This window comes from Ambystoma mexicanum, chromosome 3q (assembly GCF_040938575.1).
Source record: "Ambystoma mexicanum isolate Mex_15411 chromosome 3q, UKY_AmexF1_1, whole genome shotgun sequence".
In the NCBI taxonomy this organism is placed as follows: domain Eukaryota; kingdom Metazoa; phylum Chordata; class Amphibia; order Caudata; family Ambystomatidae; genus Ambystoma; species Ambystoma mexicanum.
This window is the reverse complement of record NC_090926.1, coordinates 384,394,891-384,422,789: the sequence shown is the minus strand read 5'-3', so window position 1 is coordinate 384,422,789 and position 27,899 is coordinate 384,394,891. Positions and strand designations below refer to the sequence as shown.

General features: G+C 50.7%; 1 protein-coding gene across 4 annotated transcripts in view; it reads left to right on the top strand.

Annotated features, from left to right (window-relative positions):
* Window positions 1–27,899, top strand: part of TCOF1 (treacle ribosome biogenesis factor 1) — a 926,286-nt gene that overhangs the window by 614,401 nt on the left and 283,986 nt on the right. For all 4 annotated transcript variants that reach the window (XM_069654046.1, XM_069654045.1, XM_069654047.1 and 1 more), the window contains exon 13: window positions 8,511–8,714. In XM_069654046.1, coding sequence (XP_069510147.1) covers window positions 8,511–8,714 — 204 coding nt within the window. The remainder of the gene's footprint in view (window positions 1–8,510; window positions 8,715–27,899) is intronic.

Genomic DNA, 27,899 nt, shown 5'->3' with positions numbered 1-27,899 from the left:
GGCTCCCTCAGATTTCAACCGTCTACCAAAGTAGTGGGATTACCTCGAGTATCTACTATTTTATTAGGTTGTGTGTTCTACTTCTGCTTCGTCTGTTTCTTTTCGAAGTATGTCTGGAAAGGCGTTATTTCGTCCGTGTGCTTCATGCGGTCTTAAGAAGGTATATGAAGGAGACGGCCATATGGACTGTATTTACTGCCTTCACCCTCATACGGCGGACACGTGTGAGATCTGTCAAGGCTTCTCACAGAAGACCCTAAAAGACCGCAACAGACGCCTGGTTACTTGGCTCAGTGACGGAGCGGGTGCGTACCCGGCATCGGAGGTAGGCTCTACAGCCTCGAGATCGAAGTCTCCTGTCCCCCCTCGTCGATCAGGGTCGGCGGAGCCTCCGGCGAAGAAATCGCGCTCATCTGAAAAACGCCCCTCGGAGAAACATCCTGCAAAGTCCTCCTCTTCACATAAGGCTTCGTCTTCTTCCTCCTCATCTAAAAGGAGAGAAAAGACTCATCGAAATCCTCCTCAGGAGACCGTCATAAGTCTACCTCGAGTCGAGAGTCCTCGTCCCACAAGTCGAGGCCAAAAACGGTGGCAACGCCTCAAGGCCCAGCTCCACAGACTTCATCGACGACGGTCCGGTCGTCGACGCCTGCTTTGTCTTCGGCGACGGCTCTTCCGACGGCTATTTCGTCAGGTCAAACAGAACCTATGGGAAAGATGTCATTGTCGACGGTGGCCCCGTCGGTGGGATGGCAACCGGAGGTTTTTGACCCGATTCCGCCTGAAGCCTTGCTGCAACCAGAAGCAGCTTTCTCCATCTCGTCGGCGGAGGATGACCGTGATCCGGTCGCACATCCAACCGATCTGGGACTACAACTGGTTTGGGGTCGCTCTTTAGTGGAAGTGCCATTCCAGTTACCTCTTCCTTACTGAATCCCCAGGCTGTTCTGTCCCTGGAGGTGTTGAACACATTACAGAAGCTGTTGGAGCGGTTGGACACTCGGTTACCTCAGCTTGTTCCGACAGCGCCGCAAGCCTCGTCAGTCGTCGACGAGCCAGACCCGGCTCCTCGCCCTCCACCCAGAATTCCTACCGCTTACACGGTTGAGGAAGATCGTTCTCGTCCGCAGGAAGGGGAACTGTCTGTCGGAACGTGAAGGGTCGGTTTCAGACGTCTCGTTATCCCCCTCAAGGGACCCTACATGGGACTCTGAAGCGGAGATGGAAACTCCGAAGAGTCCAGCGCAGCCATCACCGCCTGATGATGTGGGTGCTTTCCATGCCATGATGGGTAAGGCATGTGCGGAGTTTGGCCTAGTCCCAGAAGAAGAGAAAAAAGATTTTCTGTTCGATCATATGGGCAAGAGAAGAAAGGCGATATTTGCTGTCCCCATTTAAGACCATGTCTGGCAGGAGGGACTGAAAACTATGCGTCGCCCTTTTTCAGAACCGGCAGTAAAAGGTCGATTGGAAAAGAAATTCAAGGCTCCGGAATCGACCCCCAAGTGCTTGACGTCTCAACCTTCGCTGGAATCAGTGGTCTCCGCCGCCGCGGCCAGAAAGGCAAGGTCGCAACACAAATGCACAACCCCGCCCGATAACGAAGCCAGGAGACAAAATGCTTTTGGAAAGAAAGCGCTATCGGTGGGAGCCACTACAGTTAAAGCAGCCAACTCCCTGGCTATTATGGCCAGGTATGATACAGAAATGTGGAATCGACTAGCTCCTATCTTGGACCATCTGCCGGAGGAACACAGGAAGTCTGCCATGCTGCTCGTACGTGAGGGAGAAGAGGCCTCCAATCATTCCATTAACATTGCTGACGACCTGGCAGAATCAGGCTTTAAGCAAATTAACAATGGCGTAGTGTTACGGAGGCAAGCCTGGCTTAAATGTACGATGTTCAGACCAGAGGTACAATATAAGGTAATGGATATGCCATGTGAAGGAGAACACCTGTTTGGGGAGAAAGTCGATGAAGCCCTGAAGGGCATGAAAGAAGATTCTGACACGGCTCGTTCCCTTGGAGCCCTCCAGAGTGGTAGGAATTTTCGTTCCTTTCGTCCCTTCAGAGGAGCATCATGTAACTCCCGGTTTGGATCATCCAGAGACTGAGGTTTCACCAGACCCTCCTACTCTTCCCAAGGCTACAGACGTGCAGCCCAAGCTACTCGAAAAGGCAGAGATTACCAAACCTCCAGACGACGAGGCGCCTACTCCTCGTCGACGAAGGATAAACCGACCAAAAGCCAGCAATGACAACTTACAGGGCATCCTGGGGGGCAGAGTGTCTCGTCACGTCGAATGGGAACGCATAACAGACCAATGGGTTTTGGACACGATACATCTGGGCCATTCTCTGCAGTTCAAGGACAAGCCGCCACGCATTCCACTGGTGTTCTCGACGCAGCCCCACCTTCAAATACTAAGGCAAGAGGTGGCGCTTATGCTGCAGAAAGGTCCCGGTGGCAGAAAGAGGACAGGGAGTGTACTCCCCTTACTTTGTCGTCAAGAAACCCAATGGAAAATGGCGTCCCATTCTAGATCTACGAGCACTCAACAAACTGCTCAAGAATCTAAAGTTCAAGATGCTTACGCTCCAAGAAGTGATCCGTTCGATACAACCGGGAGACTTTGTCTGCGCTAGATCTTCAGGACGCATACTTCCATATCCCGATGCGTCGGCGTCACAAAAGATTTCTAAGGTTTGTCGTCGGACGGACCCACTATCAGTTCAAGGTCCTCCCATTCGGTCTAAAATCGTCTCCCAGGACGTTCACCAAGTGTCTGGCTCCAGTAGCAGCCTGGTTAAGGAAAGAAGGTCATCATGTGTACCCTTATCTAGACGATTGGCTAGCGAGGGGGTTGTCTCCAGAAAGGACACAGGAAAGTCTGCATGCCACCATGTGCCTCCTACAAGGTTTGGGCTTTGTAATAAACTTCAAAAAGTCCTCCTTATTGCCATGAAGGACCTTGATCTTTCTGGGGGCAGAGTTCCAGACGCAGTCAGGACTGGTAAAGCATCTGTCGAAATGGTTCTGAAACTGCAGCAAAAAGCATCGGAGTTTAAAGTCAACACCAGAGTATCAGTGCGAAGGTACTTGTCCCTACTGGGGACCATGTCATCCTGCATACCCTTAATCAACAATTGTCGTCTCTTCATGAGACCGATTCAAGAATTCTTGGCGGATCGATGGGCACAGAGTCAAGGGCGTTGGTCGGACAAATTGACCATCAACAGCAAACTCGTGCAGGCACTTCAGTGGTGGAGAGTTTCCATAAATCTGACAAAGGGAATGCCCTTACTGGAACCGGTGTTCCAGATGACGGTGGGGACGGATGCTTCCCTAACTGGATGGGGAGCTCATCTGGATTCCCTACAGGTTCATGGGCGTTGGTCATCGGAGGAATCCGGCCTTCATATCAATGTGCTGGAATTAAGGGCGGTGCGTTGGGCCCTGAAATCCTCTCTTCCACGGATAAAGGATCGGTTGTACGGATTATGACAGACAATACAACAACAATGTTTTATCTAAGGAAACAGGGAGGAACTCGCTCCAGAACTCTGTCATCCAAAGCCCAGGAGATCTGGCATTGGGCCCTTCAGCAGAAGATATACCTATTGGCGTTCCTCTTGCCAGGAGTCAAACGTGCAAGCAGGCTCTCTCAGCAAGGAAATGAACCGACTACACGAATGGGAATTGAACGACCAACTACTACACTGTGTCTTCGTGAAATGGGGTCATCCGGCCCTCGACCTCTTTGCAACGAGAGACAACAAGAAATGCCCACAATACGCCAGCAGGTGGCCACAGCAAGACTCACTAGGGGAGGCGTGCTCTTTCCCGTGGACGGGCAAGTTTCTGTATGCCTTCCCCCCCCCCATTTCCGCTCATACGTCGGACGCTGCTATGGACCCACAGATATCCATGTCGGGTGATCCTGGTGGCCCCATACTGGGCCAGACAAGTGTGGTTCTCCAATCTACTCTTTCAGCGGCAGAACCAATGAGGTTCCAGAAAGTCCCGAACCTTCTGTCTCAGGAGAAAGGGGTTGTTTGGCATCACGACCCCGAAAGCCTCAGTCTGACAGCCTGGCTCCTGATTTCTCCGAGTTTGGTACGTTAGAGATTCCAGCGGACTGTCGTCACATTGTGCAAGCGGCGAGGGCACCGTCCACGAACGCTTCATATTCATACAAATGGAGGAGATTCTGCATATGGTGCGCAGGTCAACCAGGTCTGGTCCCGGTGGATATCACACCGGAACAGCTTCTACCATACTTGCTACTCCTAGCTCAAAAAGGCTTGTCTGTTTCATCCATAAAAGTGCATCTAGCTGCTATTTCGAGATTTACTCGGAGAGACATTTAACTCTTTTATTTAGTGACCGGCTGATTAAACATTTCCTTAAAAGGTTGTTTCGAACCTTTCCTCTGGCGAAAAAGTTCCCTCCAAGCTGGAGTCTTAACCTGGTTCTGGCAGCGCTGATGAAGCCCCCTTTTGAGCCGATGTCATCGTCCTCATTGAAATTTTTGTCATGGAAGTTGGCTTTTCTGGTAGCTATTACTTCGGCTCGACGACTGTCAGAAATACAAGCTTTAGTGATCGATCCACCGTACTTGAGATTTTTCAGTAATAAAGTCGTGTTGGCTACTAATCCTCATTTCATTCCTAAAGTACCTACCATGTTTCACAAGCACTCTTCTATAGTGCTGCCGACGTTTTTTCCAACACATTCGTCTGTTACGGAGAAGAATCTCCATACATTGGACTTGAAAAGAGCTTTAAAATTTTACCTCCATCGCACTCAAAGCTTCAGAGACCCGAGACAGCTATTTGTGGCTTATGGCCCTTCGGCTAAAGGTAAGCCGATCTCGAAACAAGGACTAGCCCGATGGGTGTCGTGTACCATTTCCTTTTGTCACTCAAAAGCCGGAAAACCGCTGGAGAAGCGTCCAAGGGCCCATTTGACGAGATCCACTTCCTCGTCGACGGCGTTGTGGTCTGGAATTCCACTGGGAGACATCTGTCAGGCGGCTTCCTGGTCGGTACCACACACGTTTACCCGGCATTATTGCCTCGAGCAGCAACATGCTGAGGCTACACAGATGGGTCGCGCAGTCCTACGGCATCTGTTTCAATAAGGTAAGTACCAATAAAGGGGTCACATCCTTTGGCTAATGTAATTTGAAGTGATGTTGTCACTCTTAACACACTTTACGGTGATGTTTTGCCGTGATAAATATGCATTATGGTTATGGGGATATTGGTTTGCATACACACCTCCATCTATGGGGGATACTGCTGTACAATCTATTCTAAGCATGTGAATCCATGAAAGATCCAATGCTGGAGAATGGAATAGTTTCTTACCTGTAACTCCATTTCTCCAGCATTGGTATCTTTCATGGATTCACATGCGCCCGCCAGCCTCCCCTGGCAAGCAAACCAGATGTCCCCCTAGACTACTTTTGGGGTCGAAATCTGAGGGAGCCGCAGGGGCAGGACTACTTATACCTCTACGTCCTAATGGCGCAGGCGTACGCGGCCCAAAACGATGTAGATAGGACACAAGTGTCGCAATTTTCCTATGGAAAAGGTCTATATAATTTACCGAGGATTCCCAGCCTGACGACGGGGAATATTCTAAGCATGTGAATCCATGAAAGATACCAATGCTGGAGAAATGGAGTTACAGGTAAGAAACTATTCCCTTCCACGATACACAGCAGGGAGAAACCTTCTGGCCCCAGTGCTTCTCATAGGATGTCCTCCACCAGAGACTCCATGCTCCCCTGGCCCACCGTTTTGGACAAACCTACAATCCTAATGTTATTTCTGCGGGATCTCGATTCAAGGTCCTCCTGCTTCTCCTTGTGCTCCCGCAGAGCCTTCCTAACCACGGACATTTCTCCCGAAACTGAGGCTGCCACATCCTCCACTCCGGATATTCGCCCTTCTGCTCCGTCCAGTCTCTCCCCATGTTTATCCAAACTGACCTGCATGTGGTCCACTTTACAGGTCAGCGCGTCCAATTTGCCGTCTAGAGATTGTATCCCGGACTGCAACCATGTAAACATATCCTTTATGCCCTGGAAAGCTGTCGCGGGGTCCGGCTCAGACCCCACTGCGTTGTCCATTGTTCGCTGCTTTTGGCTGGAGTGGCGGACTCAAAGTGCAGCTTCACCTGCTGCTTGCCCCCTTTGCCGGACTTGGACATTATACGTTGGGCAAACGAGCCACCAGAGCAATCCCCAGTGTGCAAGAGCCAAGGCCGCCGGATCCCCCCCACAACCACCACCACCACTACCACTCTCCCCGTAAGGGTCCAGGCTACCCCGTGGCCAATCCGAGTACCTGTACCGTTGACACCTGAAGCACGGCGATCCACCAGTCCGCAATGGGCTCCCACTCGGGCCTCCCCGTGCCCGCAGAAATGGAATGTCCGTGACCTCAAATGGACGACCACTCCACCTGCGGCCAGTCCGTCAACAACCAAACTCCCCAAGTGCAAGAGACACAAGTAGTCGCCCAGGAGACCAGTCCAAAACTCACAGGTCCCGCGGTGGTCAAGCCGCCGGCCACACAGCTTAAAATTGTGACCGAGATACTTTAGAGGCTGGCCTCAGCAAGAGAAGCCCTCCAAACCAGGCACAGACATGTTATGAATGCTGTAGAAACTACCTTTCATGCAGATCCAGATTGTAATAATGTACAGTACACTTGTATCCTAGGTTACCAATCCACATCCAGCCTCGGAATCACAATTAATTGTAGAAATGATTAATGTAACACCAATGCAATGACTAGTGTCCTTCACTGCACTACATCCAGACTGTGGATGCTCCAGATTGTGATTAGAATGGGGCACCAAGAATCCTCTCCACACCGTACCAGCCTTCACCATTCACCCTGTAATGCAGCCACTCTCCACCCGTTGGACCTGGACCGTGCACCAGCTCCCCGGCAGTGCTCACACTCGCGGCTGCCTCCTCTTCAGGGCCCTCCCTGGGCAGCCCTGCTCACCTCTCCAGGCTGTCCCTGCCCTCTGCACGGGGGGCGAGACTTCTCAGGAAGCGCCCATCCACCCCTGATGCGATCACCGTGAGTGCAGGGCACATATCCCCCAACAGTCCGGCCGCGGGGGGGCCCCCGCGGCGCCACCAAGGTGCAGGGCGCACTCCAACCGCCGTCCAAGCCAGGCCACTATTCCCCCGGACAGGCTCGCGACAGCGCTCCTGCAAGTCCCGGGGTGCACACACTTCAGCTCCAGACGCCTCACCAGGATAACGGCCGCCTTCCTCCGCTTGCCTGGTCAGCCCCACACTCCACGTAGAGGAGACAGGGCGCAGCACGACGCCGAGCCCTGGCTGGACTGCACCTCCCCACACACTTCTCCCGCTCGGCCCTCGACCGCAGCTCCGTCGCACTGGCCGACTGGGATTTCTACCTCGGGGCAGCCCAAAACCAATTCCACAGGGGGCCCAGTGCTCATGAACAGCCTCTCGTGCTGTGACACTTCAGGATCCTTCACAGAGACGTCCGGATAATGGACCGAATATATGTGGTGCTGGAGAGCTTTACGGGCCTGTGGCCATCTTTGCTGGGCTCTCTAGCACCCCCCCCTTACCCAGCCTTAAACCGTTCTGTGAATCAAAGCCCAGTTCCCCGACTTTGGCCAGAGTTTGCAAAACGGATACCCATGTATGGCCACATCCTAGCACTGCCCTGCAGGAAGACTGATCTGGTGCAGCGCATAGTTGTGCCTACTCACTGCAGCAGTTTCCCTGGCATTTTTGTGGCATTTTTATGGAGGGGTGGGGTGCTCCATAACTTTCTTCTAGACCTTCCATTCCTCCAGCCCGCCATATAAAGGCAGGCAAAAAATTAGTCGGCATGGGAAAATAGCCACAGACAAAAGAGAAGGAAAACCAGATTTTAAGGGGGATTGGTACTACAATAGACTTAAATTGGGGACAAGGTGCCCTAGCATGGGAGCCTTATGGACTGACTAGTGCTCGTAAATTAATTGATTTAATTCAGGAGTAATATTTACAAAGACGTAGCTCTGAAAGCAAGACATTTCTTTACAAATGTAGGCTGACCCGCTGCAGATCCTACAAGTTTTGTAGATGCTAACCATCATGGTTGGCCCCCGTTTGCAGGAGATTTGATATATGTGATATACAGTGGCATTGAGAATATGGTAATAGTGGTTATGTGTGCTGTGATGTTACAGTTGGCAATTTTTATTGATACATTTGATTATTGTATTCATAGAGAGATGCATTTATTTTTCACTATCTGTATAGTAAGTAAAATTGTGCAGCTTTTTATATCCGGGTCTTATTAGGTGGCACTGTGTCCAAATTAGCTGCATACTGCTCTTATTTTGTTCTGCATGTCTATTTTGGTCATCGGACAGCTAATTTGCAGTGCAGTTTAGAGGCTACTGTTCTAATCTTAGTATTCGACTTGTTAACATATTTGTTTCTCATTTTGCATTCAGGCAAAGCTAGGTGCTAAAGCAGTGGTCAAGGTTGCCTCGCCTGCCACAGCAGTCCCCAAAACGCCAGTACCCATTGTGAAAAGGGCCACTCCAGCCTCCAAACCAGTAGCAGCTTCATTGAGTAAAACACCTATCAAGGCTGCTGCGGAAAGCTCTGACAGCAGCGATTCCTCAGATAGTGAAGAGGAGGACCGGGCCACACCGGTAGGTAGTGCAGTCTTGGGATTTCTTCACCCTATTCTTTTTATTTGTTGTCCTCATTTTGTATTTAACTTTCTTTTGAGTTTGAAACATTGTTCAACACCTAAATAAAAGACCATAAATGTTGTAAACTGCAATTAAAATTCCTATGGACTAGAAAGAGAGGCATTGAAGAGGGGCACACTAACCATCATATTTAATCTACACCCACAGCCCCAAATCCAGACGTAGCAGGACACATTAGGAAATAGACATTTTTGAATATGCAGTACCCTTTTCTGCCCCATGAACAGAGAAATTGGAAACATTGCCCCAAAATGACAAGTATAAGAAAGCATTAACTAATGGAGAAGAGAACATGTTATAATTATTTTCAAAAGCATATATACGCATAGGACCAAGTAGCCAGTTTATTGGCTAATCTTTTTATATACGAAGAGTGCATGGTGAACAGACCAGTCACATTCAGTGCTTTGTCTGGAAATTGTTGGACATCCACTTGAGGTCTCTCCCCGGAATACTCTGCTTCTGCAGAAGGACCCATTTTAAGCTTTTGATGCAGAACCATTTGTGGGTGGGAAAGGATCGGTTTGATCGAATGTGCTGTACCCAATGATATGTCTAGCTGCTGTATACTTGACTATTGCTTGCCCACTACCAGTTCAGTCCTAATAGAATTGTGTGGGATTGAGTGTCCTGCATTACCTCTGGCAAGAAACCATGTACTTCTTCATGACTAGTTTGCCAACCCTTTTTTCACGAATGAGCCCCTAAATGCCAGGCCTCATCTGGGATACAACCTTTGGCCTGGACGGGTGAGCTGCATAGGGAGGTCTTTTTGCACTCATTAAGCACCGTTAGGAAAGTTTTGTCTTCTGCCAACTTTCCCTCCATATGCTATGGAACTCCAAAGGTTTTGCTTTTTGTTTTTCTCTATTTCCTTACTCTTCAGTGAAGTGAAGCCTTCAGCTTTACTCCACTGGGCTTTTTCTCGCATGTTATGGGGAAACGGACTAGTCCTTCAGGCTGTCAGTGTTAGGCAAGGTTTGTATGCAGTACCCTCTGGGACCACTACACACAACTCTAACTACAGGTAGAGGCAACCCAACCTTTGGTATAAGCTTGTACTACACAGTTTTGGTAGCGTGTTGAGCACCCAGACTTATCTCAAGAGAGGAAAATGTGTGCTGTAGTGGAGGTGCACAAAGATTCACAGTTACAGGTATTAAAATAAACTCTTACACTCGAGGTTTCTTGCATAAACAATTATTAATTTTTCAGTCAGTTATAAAGCCTTCAGAAGGGAGCAATAGAATAGTAATACACAAATACACCAATACTGTACACTGAGTTTCTTAATCAGTAAAGACCCTTTGGGGATGGCCCACAGAGGCACCTTACACCCACAGGTGACTTCAATAACTAGGGTGCTGGGGACATTAATATCTTACTGTTGGCATTTCGAATACTCTTAAAAATTGGTAAAAGGCAAAGGTTATTAGAACAAGAGACCACAAATATTTTTAAGCAGTAAAGTACTTTTAGATTTCACTAAAAGAGTCATTCAGTTCAATAGGCTAAGCCAAAGTCAATGGGCAAAAGCACTTCTGTTAAGCAAATGGGAAACGTCTTTGCGCAAGTTCTCAGGAGTCTTTGATGAAAGGAATAATCAAATGTAGTGCTGTTTAGACTTGTGAGTTGTAGAAGTTGCAAGCACTCTACAGTAAGAGGTACATTCTCTCAGACCTTTTACAGTACCTTAGAAATGAAGACAAGATGCAGCTGATGACTTCTCTTCCTGTGCAGCTCTGCAGATCTCACTGTTCCTGGGCCTCAGTCGTGGGGACAAGAGGGAGAACGTTGGGGGACTCCTGCAATGCACTAGGACGGTCAAAACTCTCCACCGGCAATCTTCACTTTCAGTGGCTGTTCAGTGTTTCGGCTCCTTGCGTCTACCGCAAATAGCAACACCGCGATTCTTGGTTGTCGATGGACCTTCCTTACTTCTGGGGTCCCGCACTCTGTTGATGGGGCTCAGGCTCGGTCATTCCTGCTTCCTGGGAGTCCAGAGGATCTTCCAAAAGCTCAAGGCCAGTTTAAAAGCAGCGCACACAATCTGGTGTTCCTCTCCAGCAACTCTGTGGAAATTCATTCAGCTCCGAGATTGATGTCCAGGTGGCTTACTTTGGAGTTGATTGATCCCACCAACTCAAGGGGAGAAGTCGTCCTTGCACGGACTTTTGTCGATGCGAACTGGGTGTTTCGGCACTGCAGCAGGGCTTCACCGGGCAAACCAACGGTCCAGGAGTTGCAGCAGGCGTCCTCTTTAAGTTCTTGTTCGGTTCCTTCGTCCAGTGGTCGACTCTGCCTTCAAGTCAAGACTCTCCTTTTATTCAGTTCTCTCGCATTCATTCCAGCCTAGCTGCCACTCACCCAGCAGGGTGGCTGTCCTTGCTGGATAGTCAGCTGGCCAATCATGCCAAAGTGCATTTGGGTCTCCTAGGAGACTAAGCACGGAGTTTCGGGCACCTCCCTCACTTCCTGCCTAGCCCAGACACTCTGGAGCCAGAGGCGGGCTTCACTCGTGAATCCCACCAAAGGCAAAATGAACAAAGAGACCAAACCTGGTTTATCGCACAGAGTACATCTCAAGAAGGACCTTTCCACAAAGAAATTGACTTTGGCTTAGCCTATTGAATTGTTTTATTTTTTTGGATTTGTAAAGCGCTTTACAACCCTTGGGAAATGAGGCGCTGTAAGAAGATGAAAGGAACAAGTTACTTACCTGTAACTGTTGTTCTCCAGCATGGGTCTGGCATGGATTCACATGCTCATGAATATTCCCCGTCGTCAGGCTGGGAATCCTTGGTAAAGAAAAAACCAGTATCAGTTTCGATTCTGATCTGTCTTTCGTAGTAATAACCAATCACTGATCTCTGCGTCATACTGACCACAGCCAATGACTGCCCTCTACCTAAGCCCCGCCTCTGGCAGCCATCTTCAGATTTGGAAGCACGAGAAGTGGCAGTATGACCAAGTGAAGAGCCGCAGAGGGGTAGGCGGGAGGGTTCGCATGTGAATCCATGCCAGACCCATGCTGGAGAACAACAGTTACAGGTAAGTAACTTGTTCCTTCTCCAGCATAGGGTCTGGCATGGATTCACATGCTCATGAATAAAGAATACATAGCAGTACACACATGCACAACCACGGGAGGTGGCAAAGGCTCCACATTAAGCATTACATCAAACTCAACATTAAGCATCTTACCTCCTCACCAGGCTCACCTCAGGCGAACAGGTTGCGCAGCACTGCTTGGCCGATCCTGGACTCCTCCCTGGAATCCCGGTCGACGCAGTAGAATTTCGTGAAGGTGTGCGTCGACCTCCACGTAGCAGCCCTGCATATGTCCAGCAGGGGCACACCAGATAGGAACGCCGTGGTAGCTGCGATCGCTCTGGTGAAACGGGCTCTCGGACGGCCAGGCAGCGGTCGGTTTGCCAACCGGTGACAGTACATGATACAGCCGGAGAGCCATCTGGAAATGGAAGCCTTCGAGAGAGCCTTCCCCTGATTGACAGGTCCAAAGTTCACAAAGAGTTGTGACGTCTTCCGAAAACACTTTGTGCGGTCCACGTAGAACTTCAGCGCTCTAGCCACATCCAGCGAGTGCAAAGTCCTCTCAGCCGGCGACGAAGGTGACGGGAAGAACACAGGCAACACCAAGGGTTCGTTGAGATGGAAGTCCGACGGTACCTTGGGCATGAAGGAGGGGTGCGTCCTGAGCACTACCCTCGTGTCGTGAAAAGTCAAGTACGGGGCCTTACAGGAAAGGGCCTGGATCTCTCCCACTCATCGTGCGGAGGTGATGGCCACAAGAAACGCTGTTTTCCACGACAGAAATTTCAACGGAGCCGAGTGCAGAGGCTCGAACGGAGGTCCCATGAGCTTGGTCAGCACCACGTTGAGCTCCCACGCCGGGGCCGGAGCCTTCACCGGCGGGAACGATCTGAACAGTCCCTTCATGAACTCTTTCACCAGACGATGAGACCACAAGGACGTCCGCCCCGTGGTTCTGGTGTATCGGGAGATCGCAGCAAGATGAATCTTGATGGACGCGTGTGCCAGTCCAGCTTTGGCCAGCGTCAGCAGGTACGGCAGTACTTGGGGAGCCGTAATCCGTAGAGGGTTAATCTTCTGTGCGTGGCACCAGACAGAGAACCTCTTCCATTTGTGTCCGTAGCATTTAAGAGTAGAGGACGCCCTGGCCTTTGCAAGAACCTCTCTGCAGTCGGCCGGTATGTCGTATCCTCCAAACTCTAGCGCTGCAGGAGCCAGGCCTGCAAGTTCAGCGATTTCGGGTCGTGGTGGAGGATGGCGCCTCCTTCCCTGGAGAGTAGATCCGCGTCCACCGGCAGCTTGATTGGCGGGGACGCTGACAAGTCCAGAAGGTCCGGGAACCATATCTGCCTCGGCCACGCAGGTGCGACGAGGATCATCCTGCACCGTGACCTCTTGAGCTGGTTGACGAGCCGGATTAGCAGTGGCAAAGGAGGGAACGCGTAGAGGAACAGGCCCTCCCAGGGGAACGAGAAAGCATCGCCCATGCTCCTCGCCTGGGGAAACCTGCTGGCGAACCTCCGGCACTTGGAGTTCGTCGCCGTCGCGAACAGGTCGATCTGGGGTGTGCCCCACCGTCGGAAGAGGCGATCCACTAGATCCTGCCGTAGCTCCCACTCGTGGCACGAGCGCAGCTCCCTGCTGAGTCAGTCGGCGATGGTGTTTTTTATCCCTGCCAGATGAAACGGCACCAGAAATATCCTTTGGGCGACGGCCCAATGCCACAGGTCGTGCGCCTCCTTGGACAGTGCTGGGGACCTGGTTCCGCCCTGTTTCCTGATGTAAAACATGGTGGTGGTGTTGTCGGTGAAGATCCTCACCACCTTGCCCTTGAGGGACGGAAGGAAGGACCTGAGGGCCCAAAACACTGCACGGAGCTCCAGGACGTTGATATGTAGGGATTTCTCCGTCGGGAGCCAAAGGCCTCTTGCGTGCAGATTTTCGGTGTGCGCTCCCCACCCTTCCAGGGAGGCATCCGTGGTCACTGTCGCCTGGTGGGCTGGGGTCTGGAAGTCCATACCCGCCGTCAGATGCGCGCGGGTGCCCCACCACCGGATCGCTCGTCGGAAACTCTCGTCGAGTGTGATCCTTTCCTCAAAGCTGCCCGTCGTTTGGATCCAGCGCGTGTCCAGGAACTCCTGCAACGGGCGCATCCGGAGCCTGCACATGGGAATGAGGTAGATGCAGGAAGACATCATTCCGAGGAGGGACTTGATGGACCTCACCTTGGCCGCGTCGGCCACCAACATCCGCTGCACCATGCCCAGGATGGTCCTGGTCCTCTCCTCCGACGGGGAGGCCAGAAGGGACACTGTGTTGAGCCTCGCTCCCAGAAACAGAGCGTCTTGCGCGGGTACCAGGTGGGATTTGGCGTAGTTCACGGAGAATCCCAGGTCCGTGAGAAGTTGGACGGTCCTTGCCGTGTGAACCACGGCGAGCTCCCTCGTCTTGGCTCGGATGAGCCAGTCGTCCAGGTAGGGGTAGACGTGGACCCCCTCGCGGCGCAGCTGCGCCGCCACCTGTGCGAGGCACTTGGTGAATACCCTGGGTGCCGACCGTAGTCCGAAGGGGAGGGCTTTGAACTGGTAATGACGGCCTTGGACCACAAACCTGAGGAATTTTCGGTGCCCCTTTAGGATGGGAATATGGAAGTAGGCATCCTCCAAATCCAACGACGACAGGAAGTCTCCTTCCTCCAGCTGACCCAGGACGTGCTGGAGGGTGACCATCCGGAACTTCTGCACCTTGATGAACTTGTTCAGACGTCGCAGGTCCAGGATGGGGCGCCATCCCCCCGTCTTCTTCACGAGGAAGTATCTTGAGTAAACTCCGGAGCCCCGAAGCCTCTTTGGGACAAGTTCGATGGCGCCCTTCCTGAGCATCGCCTTTACCTCCAGGAGAAGTTGAGGGACGTGAAGTTCTTTCCTGGCCACGGGGGGGACGCGCGGGCACCTTCTTTGAAACTCGAGCGCGTGGCCCCGGGCCAAGGCGTCCAGCACCCAACGGTCGGTGGAGATGGACTCCCACACGCTGACGAAGCTCGCCAGCCGGCCTCCCACCGGGGTGCTTCGGTGGGGGCCCGACCCCACGGCCGGTTCAATCCTGCTTCGACGAGGCTTTGCCGCCTTGACCTCCTTGGCGACGACGGCGGGGTCCGCCAGACTTGCCTCGTCCTCTGTAGGCCTCCTGAGACGACGAGCGGGCCGCTTGACGGTAGGTGGAGAAACCGCCGCCGGAACCTTTGGAGGCGCCCTTGCCTCCGCTGCTCCGAAAGGGCGTCCGTCGTTGTTGCAGAACTCCAAGGGCCCGGGCCGTCTCAGTGTCCGCTTTAATGGCCTGAAGGGAATCGTCCACTGTTTTCCCAAACAGGTTGTTCCCATCGAAGGGCATGTCCAGGACTCTGGTCTGAACGTCTTGACGGAAGTCCGTAGCCTTGAGCCATCCACGCCGCCTAAGGCAAACGCCGTTGCCCAACTGGCGGAACCCAGTGTCGGCGATGTCCGTCGCAACGGTAATGGCGTGGTCCGAAGCCACCTCGCCTTCCTGCAGCATCTCCAGGGCCGCTGCCCTCTTGTCGTCCGGCAGGAAGTCCAGCAGGGGAGCCAGTTTGTACCAGAGCTCCCTGTCGTAGCGGGCCACGATAGCCAAGGCGTTGGCCGCTTTAATCGTCGTCGCTGCAGACGAGATGACTCTGCGTCCAATTTCTTTCCCTCGCCGTCCGGTGGGGAAGTCGATGTGGAGGCCGCACCCCCCCCCTGCTTTCTTCCTGGCCGCCGCGGAGACGACGGAGTCCGGGGTAGGCTGCGTCCGGAGGCACAGGGGGGCCGTGTCCGGGACCCGGTACTTCTTCTCGTACCGGTCTCTTCTAGCTGGCATCGTGGAAGGGTTCTTGAGGAGGGTGAGGCCCTCATCCCAAATGTCGTCCAATAGAGGCACTGCGAGGACCGTCTTCCTCTTGGCCTCGCGCCGCTGATAAAGGAAACCTTCCTTCTTCTCCTCAGGGCAGAGTTGGAAAAGCTCGGATGCCCTGGTGATCATGGAGTGGAACGATCCAATCTCGTCGGGCGGAGAAGCCCTGGTGGGAGGCGACGACGGTACATCCTCGTCGTATACCTCGTCGTCCGTACCCGTCGCTGCCGTGTCAGTCCCCATATCATCCCCTCGGGTGGACGGGGAGGAGGGCTGGACGGGGCGCGACGGCTGAAAAGGAGGTGGAGGGTGGATCCTTCTTTTCTTGGTAGGGGGAACACCAGAAGGTCCCGGTTCTGGGTCCCCCGACGGGAGAGGTTCCTCAGTCGGCAACGGTAGTCTCGTCCTTATCTCTGAGCATAAGGACTGTATAGCCAACAAAATGGCCGCCGAGTTGTCTTGCGGCGCTGGCAGAGGGGAATCCGACGGGCGATCAGGGGCCCCGTCGATACCCTCGACGATGTCGTCGTCACCTGCGTCGGGATCCATCCCGACGGGCCGGTCTTCTTCCACGCCGAGGCCGTGGCTTAAGACCTCGACCAGCTCCTCCTCCGAGGTTGAAGCCGAATCTACGACGACGCCCTGCCCCCCTTTTTCTTCCCCTCGGGGGATTTCACGGGGGTCCTATCGATGGGCACAAAAGAGGACTCCCTCCGAGGTGGCAGGGAAACTCTGAGCCCCGAGGTCGCCACCACTGGTTTAGCCTCCACAGGCTGAGCCAGGGCCGCCGCGACAGTTTCGATAGAGGGCTTGGCCGGATGGATTAAGGCCTTCACCACCTTAGGTGCGCTCACCGCCTTATCCTTGAAGGGGGGGACACTGCCTCGCTCCCCCTCCGCCTTCGAGCTCGACCGGGGCCTCTCCAGGAGCTTCGCCGGGTGCTCGGCCTTCCTCTTACCCGACCCAGAGCGTTGGCTCGTGGTTGATGGTGCCGGGGAGGGTGCGCCCTGCCTGGCGCCCGTAGAGCCCGACCGTTCGGCGCTCCCGGTGCCAGCGGACTCGCGGTGCTTGGCCTTATGTTGGAACCCCGTCGCCGGGGCGTCCTCAAAGGTCTTAGAAGACCGCTCGGATTTCTTCCTCGTCTTCTCGCCGGACAGGCTCTTCCCTTCTAGCCAGTTGGCGAGACGTTGATGGCGGTCCTTCATGGTCCGCTCCGACATGTTGCCGCAAAACGCACAGTCCTCAGTAAAGACAAAAAGTGTTCGTCCTCCTTGAAGACGTTCTGCAGCTGGCATCCAGGGCAGACCCTGAACAGCTTTCCGGGCGTCGAGCTTCCCTTCTCCTGGGCCATGACCTCCAAAAGCGTAGCTCGACGAATCTTCACCCTTGAGGGGCGCAGACGAATCCGACACGGGTCCCCGTTGATCGGATGGAGAGTCGGTGGAGCTTAAGGCGCTCTTGACCGAAAAAACGAAGTTTTTGAGAAAAAACGTGGAAAAAAAGCACTAACGCTCGAGAGCAATAGCACGAGGATTCCAACACATGAACGTGCGGTAAAAATCTGAAGATGGCTGCCAGAGGCGGGGCTTAGGTAGAGGGCAGTCATTGGCTGTGGTCAGTATGACGCAGAGATCAGAGATCAGTGATTGGTTATTACTACGAAAGACAGATCAGAATCGAAACTGATACTGGTTTTTTCTTTACCGAGGATTCCCAGCCTGACGGGGAATATTCATGAGCATGTGAATCCATGCCAGACCCCATGCTGGAGAAGTAGGCTTGCTTAGGGGTTACAGGTGAGTGGCCCCAGTTAGAAACAATTGCTTAGTTACAAAGAGTCTGCAGACCCAGCACAGGTTACATTTTGTGGTACAGTACATGGTATGAGTACAACAGAGTGCAAGGGCACAATCAGGTCTGAAAGGGAGGCTTTCAAACAGAGACTGGTATTTAGTGCCTTACAGAAGGCTGCATGAGATACGATCAGTCTGATTTGGGCTGGGAGGGTGTTCCAGTATGTTGCTGCCATGGTTGGGAAGCAGGAGCCACCAGCTCGCACTCTACGTGTGGGAGGAACAATGATGCGATTGGCGTAGGCAGTCCTTGACGGTCTAGAGGCAGTTTGTTTGATGATCCTTTGAGCTAGATAGGGGTGGGGGGACTAGTCCATGAAGACATTTATGTAAGAGAGCCAGTGCTTTAGACAATCCTTTCTTTGACAGGAAGCCAGTGCGCTTGTCTTCTGATAGCAGAGATATGATCCCTACGTGAGATACCAGTTGCAGCGCTGAGAGCGTTGATCTGTGCCAGCTGGAGTTTAGCCAGTTTTTTTTTGGGATGTTCCAATAAAAAGGGCAATAGTCAAGCCTGGATCCAATGATGGCCCTTGCAGTGGTGAGGCAGTTGTCTTGTGATAGGAATGGCCTGACTGCATTGATTAGTTTCGAATGATAGGCTGCTGAGGACGCAATGGCATTAACCTGCCTCTCCATTGACAGGCTAGGTTCAAGGTATACGCCCAGTGTTTTGATTGCGGGACACAGTGATAGGTATGTTGTCTATTGTGAATGAACAGTATTGCTTGTCCAATTTGCCCAGCGTTGCTGTGGAACCACTTGGCAAGAGTTCTGTTTTTTCACTGTTGAGACAGAGCCAGTTTTCAGCCATCCATGATTGAATTGTAGAGTAGATGAGGTTGAGGGTGTTCATGTCAGAGGTATGAGTACCTGGGTGTCATCTGCATAATTGGTATATGACATGCCCATGGCGTCAAGGATTTGGAATAGGGGCCTCGTGAAGAGGTTGTAGAGTGTTGGGGCTATGCAGGAGCCTTGTGGGACACCACAATTGATTGGACTAGGGTTAGCATTTGAGGAATCGGAGTACACCTTCATCACTCTTCCTTTGAGGAAAGTTTTATGATCAACCAGGTCAAAGGCCGCTGATAGGTCTGTATGACTCTTCTTGAGGGATCCAAAAGTATTTGCCTGCTTAAGAATCTTTGTGGCCTCTTGTTGTTCTAATAACCTTTGCATTTTACCAACTTCTAAGAGTATTCTAAATGCCAACAGTAAGATATTAATGTCCCCAGCACCCTAGCTATTGCAGTCACCTGCGGGTGTTGGTTGTGTCAGTGTACAGTATTGAAGTGTATTTGTGTTAGTCTATTGCTCCCTTCTGAAGAAGGCTTATTCTAACTGATACATTAATAATTATTTATGCAAGAAACCTTGAGTGTAAGAGTTTATTTGAATATTTGTAACTGTGAATCTCTAACTCCACTACATCTCACATTGACCCCTCTTGAGAAAAGCCTGGCTGCTCAACATGCTATCAAAACTGTGTAGTACTAGCATATACCAAAGGTTGGGTTTCCTATACCTGTAGTCAGAGTTGTGTGTAGTGGTCCCAGAGGGTACTGCATAAAAACTTTGCCTAACACTTTTGGCTTCAGACGTTGAGGAAGAGGAATCGGCACCTCTCCCTAATGTGTTCCAGCCCAATCCTTCAGTTGGCTCCATTGAGGGTGTCAATGTTGAGGAGAATACTCATAAATGTGCTAATTCCCTTTATCTTAGAGTCCCCCAGCTCTTTTGCTGAACTTTGGGACTCTGACCTATTTAATCCCGTTTGTTTTCTGTGTTTATTTCTTTTGGTTATGGAGTTTTAGACAACTACATAGGCATCATCTTTTTGTATGCGTCACACAGCACCCTCAGTGCAGTGACTCAGGGATGTCTTTTAAACTTCCAAAAGGTTTAAATACCTTCTCTGGGATGAACTACTGTTGCCCAGAGAATGTAAAGTTTAATTGACTTTACTAGTCTTTTTAAATTCCTAGACCCAGCACACACTATCTTCCTATAGAGTGCTGGAGGGGTTACCTAGTATACCCTGTGTCTAGAAACTCATGTAGCAGTCAAATGCTAGCCTTTCCTATCGAAATGGCTGGTGGCAGTGGTTTTACAACGAACAACCATGATTTTTCCCGACCGCGAACACCAGTAGTTAAAAATCGCTGGAGCCATGTTTTTCAAGATGGTGCCTTCAGCCCCTTCGTTGAAACGGGTCCCAGTCTTTTTTCACCATTTCCTTTTGGAAAGGTCCTTCTAGTGTTTGTCTCTGTGGTCCAAACCAGGTTTGGTCCCTTTGTTTCTATGCCTTTGGCGGGCTTCAGGACGGATGACTGCCTCTGCGCCGGAGTGTCTGGGCTGGGCAGGAAGTGAGGGAGGTGCCCGAAACTCCCTGTGCTTTGTCTCCTAGGAGACCCAAATGCACTCTGGCATGATTGGCTGGCTGATTGTCTGGCAAGGACAGCCACCCTGCTGGGCGAGTGGCAGCTAGGTTAGAATGAATGGGAGAAAACTGTTTAAAAGGAGAGTCTCCAGGACTGGAAAGCGTAGTCGACCACTGGAATGGAGGAACCGACAACGATCTCGAAGAGGACGGTTGTTGCAACTCCTGAACCGTTGTGTTGCCCGGTGAAGCCTGCTGCAGGTCTGAATTGCCAAACTCACCTCGACAGAGAAGACCCTTCAAGGACGACTTCTTCCTTTTGAGTTGGTGGGACCAATCTACTCTTAAGCCACCTGGATACCATTCTCGGAGCTGGTTAGGATTAACCAGGGGGAAGGACACCAGCTTGTGTGCTTGATGAACAGCTACCCGAACTGAAGTGACTCCATTTTGTTTGCGTTTTCAGACGATCCCGTGCAGTGCAGGAGTCCCCCGACATCCTCCCTCTTGTCCCCACGACTGAGGCTCCGGAACATTGAGATCTGCAGCAACTGCCAGGAACCAACGTCTTTAGCTGCATTTTTTGCTTCATACTAAGGTACTGTGCCAACCCGATTTGAGGGAACGCTTCTCTCGCTGAGAAAGTTTATGAACTTTCCCAATTTACAGGCCTAATCTGCTTGTGACCCGACATGATTATTTTTCGTACAAACGACTTTTGAAACTTTGGCAAAGACTTTACCGTTTACTTCAAGAACTGCTCTTGCCTATCCAAGACTCTAGTCCATTGACTTTGGCCTAGGCCTATTGAACTTAATAGAGTCCTCTAGTGAACCATAACTATTTGCACTGCCTAAGGAAGTATTTGAGATCTATTCTGCTAACTTGTGCCTTTTTACTCCCATTGAAAGTAACTGAAATGCCATTTTGCTCCTATTTGAGGGGAGCCTAATCTGTTCAGAAACTTATTGGTTTGCTATTGAAGTGTGCGTGTATAATATTAAGTTGCCTCCTAGTGAATATTTTCTAAATGATTATGTAATAAATGTATAAGTATATTACCAAGAAACCTTGAGTGTAAGTGTCTTATTTGATACACTGTGATTGTAAGAACTATGTGTAACCTCTTGTACTGTTCACATTCCCTCTTGAGATAAGCCTGGCTGCTCAGCTCACTACCACAAAACTGTGTAGTACAGACTTATACCAAAGGTTCGTTTTGCTTACACCTGTAGTCCTAATTGTATGTGGTGGTCCCAGAGGGTACTGCATGCAATTCTGCCTAACTCAAGTTGTCCCCTCCGCTGATTTCTAAGCAGCAAGGTGAGGTGGAAATGTTGCTGTCAGTTTTCCCCCCATGTTCTTGAACACTAGGTATGAAACCTTGGTCTAAACCTACCTTTACACTGGAGAAGTGTCTACCAAAGGTGGGATTTATAGAATGTCAGATGAGGTCAGATCCCACATCGTCTGAGGTCAACAAGATGTTGGATCTTGGGGTGATTGAGCCCTCTAGCAACCCTTGGTCCGGTCCTGTGGTTCTGGCTCCTAAAGCTGGTACATCTGATTTGAAATTCTGCATGCACCCTCGAGCTCTGAATTCTGTCACTAAGACAGATGCTCACCCCCTACCAAGAATTGAGGAATTGGTAAACAGGCAGGGTGCATCCAAGTAACACAACATGTTTGATCTCACTGTGGGGTATTGGCAAAATGCAGAGAAGACCACATTTTCATTTCCGGAAGGTCTGTACCAGTTTAGGGTAATGCCCTTTGGATTGAAGAATGCACCTGCCACTTTTCAGAAGCTAGTTAATCAGGTACTGAATGGGTAGATGAATTCTGCAGTGCATATCTTGATAATATAGCATTCTTCAGCCCCACTTGGGAGGAATATGTGAAGCACCTCAGGATTGTTTCAGAAGGCCCCCCTGACCATAAAGGCAACCAAGTGCCAAATTGGTCAGGGTTCAGTGGTCTATCTTGGGCATTAGTTTGGTTGGGGAAGGTTTCAGCATCGTCCCAGTAAAGTACAGGCTGTACAGGACTTAGCAACCCCCACTACCCAAACCCAGGTGAGAACTTTTCTGGGCATCACTGGGTACTCATGAAATCTCATGGAAGACTATGACACCATAGCTGCCCCTCGGTCTGCTCTCACTTCCGTAAAAAGCCCAAGAGGGTAGCTTGGAGTGAGTGTCAGAAGACCTCCCAGGGCCTCAAGGATTCCTTTGCCAGTCCCCTGGTCTCGGGGTACCCGATTATAAGACCATTCAGTGTGCAGAAAGATGCCTCTGGCACTGATAGGAACAGTACTATCACAACTAGATGAGAAGGGCAAGGAACATCCCATCTGTTTCATCAGCCACCAGTTTAAGGGCAGAGAGCCCAGGTGGTCCTGTGGAAACATTTTATTTAATTGTCTGGAGTCCTAAGAAGTTGAGTCCCTGCCTCTATAGGACCCACTTCACTGTGCAGATTGACCATATGCCCTTGATGAACATGAAAGTAGGGTATCTTAAATTGCTCAGGTGGTCCATAAGCCTTCATGCTTTGACTTCACCATTGAGCATAGGCCAGGTGCTCAACACTGCAATGCTGATGGGTTGTCCAGAATGTATAAGCAACCTGAACATGAGACCCACCCAGGGGTGGATTAGTTCTGCCTGTCCTTAATCTCGGGGACAGGAGGATGCAAGTGTTGGGAAAGTATTCTCTTTTTAGAAACATGCCTTCCATATTCTATGGACCCCCAAATGTTTTGCTTTTGTTTTACACCTTGTCCTGACTTTTTACAGGGAAGTGAAGCCTTCAGTGTCACTTCACTGGCCTTTTGCTAATTTGTTATGAGGAAACGGACTAGTGCTTCAGACTGTCCGTACTGGGAAACTGTTTCCCTTTTGTCTTTTGACTTATCTGTTTGGGTAACTTAGCATATTACACACTGCATATTTCAATGCAGTGCAATGGGGATATTTTTGTATCACACTAGACAGATTTTCGGTTAGTTTTAAATGTGCCTAAATACATGCTGGTGGCAACAGCTAAATTTGTATCATTTTTTGCTATATTTTTAGTTGGCTCATTTGCGTTCACTGCGTTTTTGCTAACGGCTAGTGTCCCGAGATGGCTGTACCACGAGGTTTCTCGCTTATTCTGTGGCCATTTTGTTCTTTGGCATTCTCCCTGCCTTCTCAGGTCAGGAGTTCCCTTTTATGGTCATGCATTTGCCTAGGAAAGCTGCTGTTTTCGTGGGTTAGTACATGCCATGTGTATATGGGCTCAGGAAGTGGGCTGGGTCTGTCTAGTCCCAATCCACATACTGGTGTGCCAGTATGTCTTAAGTGGATGCCTGAGTCCCCATAGTGGTCCCTGATTGGACCACTGCTGGAGTGCATGTGTGGGGCTGATCTTGCTTTTGGGGTTTTGAGTTTGATCACTCAACTGATTTAGGATAAGAGTAGTCCGGCAGTCATTCCAGCAGATTGGAAGAGGATCCAAGTATCCTGTGTAGCTGTGCAGATGACTGAAAACCAGAGGATGAATCCTGAAGAGGCCTGGTAACCATTCCTTCTGCTGTCCCTGTCAAGCCCTGCTGGACTATCTGATCTCAAAAGATCCTTGCTGGTGCTTCGACCCTTTGGACTGGTGGGACCAACCAGTCTCAATGCCTTCTACTGATCCTGCAGCCTTCTCCCAACCTCTGCAACCTCTTTAGTCACTGGAGTTTTCCCTTCTCCTCTCGAACACACTCTCCTGCACCCTCTGCTCAAAAAACCTTCTGCTGACCTGTCCATTCCAGAAAACTATCGCCTGATCTGCATCACCCCTTTCCTGGGAAAACTCCTGGAGAAGCTGGCTATCACTCCACTTAACCTCCATACTGAATCTGTTGGTTGTCTCCATGAATATCAGTCTGACTTTAGAGCATCCAGAGGCAAGGAAACTGCTCTTCTGAACACCCGTGAAGACCTGCTCTCAAATCCTGACTCGCTCTCCTTCTGTCCTTGTTCTTATAGACCTCTCTTCTGCCTTTGATGTGGTAAACCACAACACCCTGATCACCAGTCTGTGATACCCTGGGCATCACAGATCAAGCCCTGGCGTGGCTCACCACCTTTCTCTCTGACCGGCCCTCCAAGGTGGAACTCTGGTCCTTTCTCTCCTCTACCCTTCTCTCGACTTGTGGTGTCCCCCAGGGATCAAACCTTTCCCCCTGGTTCAATATCTACATGTCCCCCTTGGCACACAGGATCTCTACCTTTTACCTCTCACTTTCAGTGTTATGTGGATCACACACAGCTCTCCTTCAGGCTACCCTCTGCCTCCTCGCTCATCCCTGATGGTCTATCTGCAATTCAAGCTTGGTGTGCTGCTTACGATCTCTGCCTGAATGCCAGTAAAACAGAGATTGTACTCATTGGGACCCTTGCTCCTGCTTTCCCACGTTCTCACCGGCCTGCCTCCCTTGGCCCTGCGCCCTTGCCTACCAATGAGGCAAAAAATCTTGGTGGTCTTCCACTCCACCCTTCTCTTCTCACATCCAACATCTCCAAAAAGTCCAACTACAAACTGCACCTCCTCGGAGATATTCTACCTTTTCTCACTTCCGCCAGAGGCTCATCGCATCAAGAACCCTGGTTCTCTCTAGGCTGGACTATTGCAACAGCCTCTTTCTCAATCTTCCTGCTTCTATTCTGTCCTCTACAACTCATCAAGAACAACGCAAGACTCATCTCAAGCTCTGTGACTGCCTCTCTCTGGCGCTGAAATCCCTCCACTGGCTCCCCGTGGCTGCAAGGATCAAGTACAAGATCCTCTGCATAATCCACAAGGCTTTCTGGGGCCAGAGCCCGCACTTTCCCCAACGCTCTCTTCCTAAATACTCTTCCTCTAGAGTCCTCCGCTTGTCATCCTCCAACTCTCTGCGAGTGAGCCGCTTTCACAGACAGAGATTTGGGGGTATATCTTTATCCTCGGCAGGTCCCTCCCTCGAACAGCCGCCCTGCCTCGCTCCGTTTTGAGCCAGAGCACCTTAAGTACCGGAAACTCCTCAAGACCTTCCTTTTCTCTTCCTCATTCTCTTTCCCTTGCTAACCTCTTTCCGCTCCACCCTGTTAAACTTTTGCTGACTGGTTGCCTGGTTTACCTTCAGATCCTACAGGTCCCAGGCCCCCAACCAGTCTTTTTGCACTTGCCTATCGGCCGCTGCACTTTCAGCTTGCACTCCATGAACGGGGCAACCTCTCTTCACTTGACCCAGGACCCTGCTGGACCGGACTAGTTTTGTTCCCCTACACCCCCATCCCTGTTCCCCATACCTCAGTCTGTGCGTATGCATTAGCTAAATGTACTAGGACGAGTTGTATGCCTGTCCCTACTGCCCGGCCACCCCCCCACCGTGTCTCGTCGTTGCATTCCCCCCCCTGCTCCCTCCCACCGAGTTTAGTCGCAACTTAACACTTCATGTTCTTGCACTAGGAGAAATGTCATCAGGGCTAGTATTCTAGTGTCTGTGTTGATCATTCTGAATCTTCAAGGCCTAAGAATGATTACTGTATTCCCTTGATGCACTTCACCTGTGTATGAGTGCTGCATAAATAAATGTAGGATGTTGAAGAACTACTTCCAATCTCCCATTGTAGCACCCTCCGAATGAGAAAATGAGGTGACCCTTCACAGGGCCTGAAGGCAGGCTCTGGCTCCAGCAGGACTCCTTCATGGTAGTGCAGCAGAGCAGTGTTTTTTTGGCTGCACTTGGAGAAGACACTGCATCTTACAAAGCAAGCAAGATGCAAACTACAGTAGAAGTCCCATGTTCAGTTGGTGGATGCCAGCTACAGGTCCACAACTCTTTAGAGCTGCTCATTGTGATGCCGAACTGTTCGGGCTTGAGGTTAAAGGGAGGGAGGCACTGTGGAAGGTCTCCCCTGTCCATAGAAGAGGACAGCTTTGCCATTCAGTAGCTGGCCTAGGCAATGGTGGTCCCACTAGCAGTCTTCCAGGGCCCTTTGTGGTCTCTCATGCTTCAGATGCTTGGCTCCTGGGGTCGAAGGAAAACGGATCCTGTTCTGCTCCTCATATATATAAAATCATAGGCTGGAGTCCCTAAGCCGACTTATCCGGGAACCTACAACATTCTAACTCTGGGAGGCTCTCCAGCCAGCTCAGGAACAGCCATGAGCTCACACAAGGTCTGTGTGTTGGGTTCTACCTCCCGGGCTCCAGCCAGAGATTTCGTAGAGGACACCCAATATTTATTCATTGCTATTTCTTAAGCACTTTCACCAAAGCGCTGTACATGCATGAGGTAAAATAGTACAAGGACACAATCTATATAATGGCAGTTAAATAGATCAGAAAGAAAGGCTAGTTTTTTAAGCATCCGGGAGAAGAGGGAGAAGTTGAGTTGTTTTAAAACATGTGCAAAAAATGTGAATTGATGGGTAGAAGCTTAATGAAGGGGGTAAAGTGTTTCAATGCTTAGGAGTGAAAGGGGAATATTAACACAATCTGGAGATAGCATGAGGTTTAGGAACAGTATGGCATTGGAGAGGTTGGGGGATAAGATGGAAGTACATAAGACCTGAGGTCAAACCGATGGACATTTATAGACTATAAAGATAAAGTGAAAAAGATACAGGAGCCAAATGTTAAGAGACAGAGCGAAGGGGAGATGGAGGAGCGAGGAGGCAGAACAAAAAGTAGGCAAGTGGCAGAATTCTAGACCGAACATAGGACGTGAGATGAGTGACAGGAAGGCCAAGCGGTAATCGGATCAGTAGTCGAGACTAGAGAAAATCAGTGTGGAGATCGAGAGTTTGACCTAAAAGAAAATGAAAGGACGAGAACAGCAAAGATTGTAGAGCTGGAAATGGCGCATACAAGCTGTTGGCGGTGCGAGAAGTGTGACAAATCTGGAGGCTTTGTCCCTTAGTCCCTGGGGGATGCTACCCCCTTTGAGACTAGCGAATTAACTCTGCTCAGCAAAACCCTCCCTAAGTGTCTGGGGAAGTGGAACCTCATTGTGAGCGACTCCCCTCAAGGGGACCAGGACTCCCTATACTCAAGGCATTATCTGGATACATTTGAATTGGAGAAACTGATGTTACAACCAGTTGTGGGACTCAAAATAATACTGAACGTGCCTTTGGATGTTGGCTCAAAACAGTGCTGTGTGGGCCTGACAGCTGAACAGAAACATTCCCCTTTTTAATCACGGAGTGAGAAAAAAGGCACAATCACCCTTGAACGGAGGAGAAGAAACAATACGCAGAGGATTGCCTACGACCTGAGCCCAGCTGTGGCATCGAGAGAAGTAGGAGAGATGCCGCCGACCTGGCTCAGAGCCGGCTAGGCCAAGGCAGAGCAAAGCCGGTCTTACCTGGAGTCGCTGTCACGAGGAGGACATGGGGGATCCGACAAAGGACACAAACTAGAACTGGAGGGAGAAATGCAATGGGAGAGCGGAGGAGCAGAGAAACACTGACAAGCGGAAACACAAAACTCGCTTGTGTCCAGATTGGGGGTGGGGGGAATCAAAGCAGTGGATAACACCAGTGCTACTGTGCAAACATCACCTCACTTGCATAAAACTTGCAGCATAGAAGGTGCCCAGGTTGCTCAGGGTGGAGAGGAGAGAGAGCGAAAGGAGACGGACGGACGGAAGGATTACCCAACCCCATATGAGGGTAATGAGGGCAAGGAGAGAATCCTGTAACAAGGCTTACAGGAGCCCAAGAAACATGAATATTATCAGCCAAACGGCTCACAAACTCCAGAGAACCAAGAGAGACATGTATGGAAAGAGGGGTTACCAATAATCTGGGGAGATAAATGAGACATTGCGATAGAGAAACCCAAGGGAACCAGAGGGGCCCAATTTGGGGAGAATTGGTTTCTACAGATACCCATTGGATACAG